General features: G+C 41.3%; 1 protein-coding gene across 1 annotated transcript in view; it reads left to right on the top strand.

Annotated features, from left to right (window-relative positions):
• The first annotated feature begins 3435 nt into the window (after positions 1–3435).
• Positions 3436–6124, top strand: part of LOC102251810 (lysine-specific demethylase 5D) — an 80200-nt gene continuing 77511 nt past the window's right edge. The window contains 2 exon segments of the mRNA XM_005867174.2: positions 3436–3472; positions 3520–3704. Coding sequence (XP_005867236.2) covers positions 3436–3472; positions 3520–3704 — 222 coding nt within the window.

Genomic DNA, 6124 nt, shown 5'->3' with positions numbered 1-6124 from the left:
AAATAATAACATACATGCACATGTACACAAGACCTGTACACGTGTTCTCAGTAACATTCTTGATAATATGTAAAAGTAGAAACATCTCAAATGTTCACCAATTGATGAATGGATAAACAAAATTGTAGTTTTATACAATGGAATATTATTTAGCTGTAAGAATGAAACTTGGATTTGCATACCTAAAATGAATTTTACACTTGGTTAAAATAGTAAATTTTGTTAACTTTTGATACTGCTACATGGGTAGAACATTTTTTTAATTAATCCCTCACCTGAGAATATTTTTTACATGGATTTATTTTTAAAGAGAGTTTAGAATGGAGGGATGGAGGAAGAGAGAGAGAGAGAGAAAGGCATATCTGCTCACATCAACTGGTTGCCTCCTCCAGATGTCCTGGTCAGAAACTGCAACTCAAATAGGTGCCCCTGACTGGGAATCTAACTTATGAACCCTCAGTCCTTTATAGAACATACCCACCAATTATCTAACCACTGTGCTCCACCAGTTTGGACTACGTAGATGAATCCTGAAGCATTTTGATAAGTGAAAGAAGCCAGACACAAAAGAAAGTTACTAGATACATAGTGAATGATTCCATGAAATGTCCCAAATATTCAAATTCACAGTGACATAAAGTTGATTAGTGTTTGTCAGGAGGTGGAAAGTGACTGCTAATGAATATGTGGTGATGCAATAGCCTGGAATTTGACAGTGGTGGGTGTTGCACAAGTCCGTTAATACAGTAAAAAACAACAACAAAAAATAACAAAAAACAAAAAAACAAGCAAAACCACAACTTGTATGCTATAAAGTGGAGAATTTTATGTTTGTGAATTATGGTTCAATAAAGCTGTTTCATATTATGCTATTTTTGAATGATGGGGGAAGTAATTCTGATCATTTGTAATAGAAAAATATTGTGGATAAAATTTCTACCAGATAAAAACAGGAAATCAAAAGCAATAAAACAAATGCTTAAAGATCAATATTCAATCTAGCATGATAAATCAATGATGTTGATAACCTAAGTCCAATAGGTAAACTTCTTTAAAAAAGGAAATGCCAATAATAGTATTAAATGAGACAATATTCAAATCAGACAAGTAAACTTCAGTTTCCCTCTAAACTGGGTCTAACAGTAAATTTTTAAAAGTAATTTTTAAAGAACAAATGAATATTTCCTAAATTCTGCAATTTGTTAAAACTATATAGAGGATAGGAAGGAACCATAAATGAATTTTACAAGTGTAAAATTGATTCTAAGATAAATGGAAAACAGCAAGTTAGGGCAAATGTAACTTATTAACATAGATGTTAAATATCTATAATAATAAAAGTGCAATATGCAAATTGACCGGACGACTATCCAGATGAAGCTGGGAATGAAGCATAATAATCTATATTTTGTAAAATTACTGTTTAAAATTATCTGCTATTTTTAGATGATCTATTGGTCTATGTAGTCAACTCTGTTATTTTTAGATGGTCCCTTATTCTGTAAAGTAATGTTGCTTTTTAGCTTGATTGAATAATAGGGAAGATAAACTTAGCTGGCCAACCTTGCAGGTTAGCCATCTAACGTAAGAGGCTGATACTACTCCCATACTCTCGTGCCAGGTGTTTATTAGTTATGTGCTCAAGGTTACAAGCTGCCTGCAAAAATAACTTACACTGAGCTCTTTGTAAAGTCTGTCGAAGGTCCAGGAAAAGCCTTATCTGGGAGACAAAGGGTGGAAAGATATAAAGAGGGAAAACTTCCTCCATATTGGGCTCAGAATTTTAAAAGCAATATTCCTCTGAGCCTGCTGGTGTAATAAAGACTCCTAATTAATTTGCCTTGTTAAAGTGTCTTATATTTAGCTCGCTGATTTACATTATAACAGGACTGCAGCTGCAGGATTGAGGCAGCTGATATGGCTGTGAGGGAGGGATCGAGGCAGCCAATCTGGCTGCAAAGGCCTACTCTTGCATGAATTTCGTGCATCAAGCCTCTAGTTTTAAATAAAATTATAATAGGTAAGTGTAACACTGTTTTAAAATAAAATGTAATGAATTAAAATTTTCTTGAGAAACAGCAGTGAGAGCTCTGTATCAGAAAATTGCCAATTCTGATTCCATGATTGAAAGAATAGTGTAAAACTAACAAGGGACAAGTGGCCATCTCAGAAGGCTTTCCAGAGGTTATGATCAGACCAATTTACTGTTTCTTGCAAATATGTAATTCATTTGAGAAATGGACCCAAACATTTTACTTATCTCTTTAGCATTTTGCATATATTGGTAATAGAGAAAATGAAATGGAATAGGCATTGCTAGGAGTCCCTTAAAGAAGTCAAGAGGTTAGTAGGGAGGTGGGGTCTGTACACATCTTTTGCCTCAGTTCTCAGAGCCGTTATTAAACTGCAAAGCTCTTGCCAAAGTAAGCTCAAGGCTAAGCCATAAATATCTGGGAATAACCACCATATGGATCCTTTGTCTTTTAGAAATCTTGGCTTCTTTGTTCTGTCCAGAAAGGAATTGAGTTGCTATCCTAGTGGACTTCTCTCATAAATAAAATTTTTATTTTATTTTAAAAAAAAGTTTTGTTTTTAACTGCAACCTGGATCTTTACTTTGATTAATACTTGTTAATATAAGAAATATTCAAACCTACAAAGAATTTTTGTGAGTTTATTTTAGCCAAACTGTTGAAAATTGGCAGGAAACAGAATATCAATGGATTGGGATAGTGCTCTGGAGAATGGCGGTCTTTCATCTAGTTTTATAAATCATCATCAAAGAAGGATACATAAGCGGATTACATGAAATCCATTCGTGATAGCTTAGGGAGGTGGGAGAAAGCAAGATAGGAAAACCACTGGGATGGGATAAAAAGTAAAATGATAGACACAAACTTATTTTACTTAGGTGGGTGCAAGAGAGTTAACAGTCAACAATTAACTCAATAACAATGAGGGAATCTGTGCCCTGCAGAGCAGCGCCTGTGCTTTCAGGGATCCAGAGAAAAGGAAGTTACAAGTTGCCCTGACATTCCAAAGGTATGATATTATAGATGCAAAAATGAAAATAGGCTCAGTTAAGATCTTTGTCGGGAAGATACCTGCATAGGACATGACTATCCACTATAAATTGCCTTTTAATTTAAAAGTTTTCATTTCAGACCATCCTTTGTGATTACTTTAGGTCTCTGAGTTTGCAAGGCCTCCATGCAGGCTTTTCTAAGTTAGTCAACTTAGCATGTGGCCCTTTTCCTTCCACACATTTTATTTGGTAGTAGTCATTTTCTATGCTTGTTCTTCTATAAGTCTGGTGTTAGAGAAAGTGACCAGATTTTTGGTTTGTTTTATCTAATAATGACTATTTTGGCAAAGTTTGTTTTAGTTGATTGTACAGAAACATTGCATTGAAGAGGCATTGTTATTGCCTGTTTAGATGTTGTCGGGGTTGCTGAAGGAGAAATACACGTTACGTAAAGGGGTAAAGAATTATGAATTTATTAGGTCAGCTTGATACCAGATGGGCTGAGACCCCAAATTGTGCAAGCACCCAAGGACTGGGAGTCAGAGATTTTAAAGGAGTGCCCGGTGTTCGAGCCTACCTAGGCCGAATTTTGAGACCTGCTTGGATACATTGCGAAAATCAGGCCCATCACCGAAAAGTCGGGTATTTGCAAGATCCGCCCGCCCGCCTGCCCGAGGTAAGCCTCTGAAAATTTGAAGTGGAGGTGGTGTTTACATTGAGTGTACTACTCCGTAACAAGGCCTTATATTTAGAACCACAAACCCTTGTGATGAATTGAATGTCAGTAAAAACTTTTAACAAGGATGGGGTCAAGGTTAGGTAACCAGGCATAACTCCAAGTCTCCCACTCCCAGACATCAGCATCAAGTCCTGATTAGACCCTTGTAACTGTAAATCAAGGACGTTTGTGTTTTCTGGGGATAAAAGCTCATGGAACACAAAGCTCGGGGCTGTTACAGGAGAAAGCCTGTGGCAGTCACTGGCCAGTTCAATAAATTCTCGTTTGCTATTTAAGACCTAATTGGAGTCGGTGGTCTTATTCTCCCCAGTGTTAGTCAACAACATTTGGAGGCCGCAGCAAGATACCCAGCAGGGGTGAGAGGGACCCCCTATTTAGGGCAGGAGGCTCTCATCCGGCGGCAGGGGTGAAAGGGACCCCCTAACTAGGGCAGGAGGCTCTCCCCCATCCATCACCTGGAAAGCAGCGAGGACTTATTGAAAAATCCTGCAGAAGGTAAGGAGGCGCCTAGGGTGAGATCTCACAGGGGAGTCAAGGGGAGGGCTGGACGTAGCACTACCTCCCGACTCCAGCCAGTGGCCACGGCACAGGACTTGTCTGTCTGGTGTTTGTTGTTTGGTGTTTGTTGTCTAAATGGGACAGTCGTCATCTGCTTCTGTGTGCTCCCCACTGCAATGTTTTCTTAAGGATTTTCAGGACTTCAAGAAGAGAGCCGGAGGCTACGGATATGATGTTAATGCTTTTGATTTACAGCTATTCTGTGAATGGGAGTGGCCTACTTTCCAGGTGGGGTGGCCGGATGCAGGGTCTTTTGATCTGACCACTGCCTACCGGGTCCATCATGTCATATACGGCCACCCAGGGCATCCTGATCAAATTCTTTATATTCAGGTTTGGGTTGACATATTGTCCAAGAAACCCCGGTGGATGAGGGCATGCCTCCCGAGGGGAAAATCGGGACAGAGACAGACAATTCTTTTGGCCGGGCCCCAGAAGGGAAAGGCTCCCCCGGTCCTTCAGGGAGAGCAGGAAGAACCCATTAGCCGGCTGCCCCCCTATGCTCCCCCGGCGCCAGATCTGGGTAAGCCCCAGCCTCAGGCCCAGGCCATGCCATCAGCTCTTGACCCGGAGCCCCTGTCTCCCCGATGCCAATTGTCTTCCCTCTAGACCCACTGGTGGGAGGGGCTTTGTCATCCTCCAACCCCTTCAGTCTGTCCCATACTAGACAGGGAATGGAATATGGAGCTTCTGGGGGTGTTGGGCTGGCGGCCCCAGCGCCTCTCCTGCCCTTGAGGCAGGCTGGGCCACCGGACCTGGGCCCGGATGGCCAGCCTTTCATGATTTATGTCCCTTTCTCAACTAGTGATTTGTATAATTGGAAGAATCAAAATCCCTCTTTTTTCTCAGAACCCTCAGGGTCTGATCTCTCTGCTGGAGTCAGTCTTTTTTTACCCACGTGGGATGACTGCCAGCAGTTACTGCAGACCCTCTTCACCTCAGAGGAGAGAGAGAGAGGGTGAAGGCAGAGGGAGGGAGGACTGCAATAGCAGTGGTCTGCTTTTCTCTGAAACTCCCACTTTTTAAATGGAGACAAACAACTGGACTGGGAGACAGGCAGGGGTTGGGGGTGTGGGGAGAGAAGTTTTGTTGATGTTACTGGCTGAAGACCGCTAGCAGGTGCCTTATCAACTAACTTTAAGGTCACAAGTTTTCTGTGAGCACCAATGCTGATTGTTCACTTTTGGTAATCATTAAAAGATTAAGGTTTCTAAGAATAAAGAATTCTAATACATTAAAAACAACTAAACTCCCAGGAGCAAAGCGGAGGAGAAACGGAGCTGAAGTCTGCAGCCGCCCTGGTGATTTAGAACTGTTTGCTAGGCAGACTCAGCCCCTGAAAGCCAGGACAAAGAAGCGGGGCTGGATGCCTGAGCTGCCTGCAGTGACCCTGAAAAAAGAAGCAGCAGCAGCAGTGAGAAAGTGGGGGACAGCAGAAATTTACCTGACACTAGAGCTGCCCCGCTGCTGCCCAATGTACAACAAGCAATACAGAACTTGGGCCTTTGGCTTGCAGGCTACAGCAGTTAAGCCAGAAGCCAATGACTGGTACTAGCCTTCCTACAGCCCCAGGAATAGAGCAGCAAACCTGGGATCTATGAAAGCTGCAGATAGAGTGAGTAAAAGGTCCCTGTTTGCAAATGTGCTGAAAGGGTTTAGTACAGGGGTCCTCAAACTTTTTAAACAGGGGGCCAGTTCACTGTCCCTCAGACCATTGGAGGGCCGGACTATAGTTTAAAAAAAAACTATGAACAAATTCCTATGCACACTGCACATATCTTATTTTGAAGTAAAAAAACAAAA

This window comes from Myotis brandtii, unplaced genomic scaffold (assembly GCF_000412655.1).
Source record: "Myotis brandtii unplaced genomic scaffold, ASM41265v1 scaffold2447, whole genome shotgun sequence".
Lineage (NCBI taxonomy): Eukaryota > Metazoa > Chordata > Mammalia > Chiroptera > Vespertilionidae > Myotis > Myotis brandtii.
The sequence above is the reverse complement of the archived record's forward strand: the minus strand, read 5'-3'. Positions and strand labels throughout refer to the sequence as shown.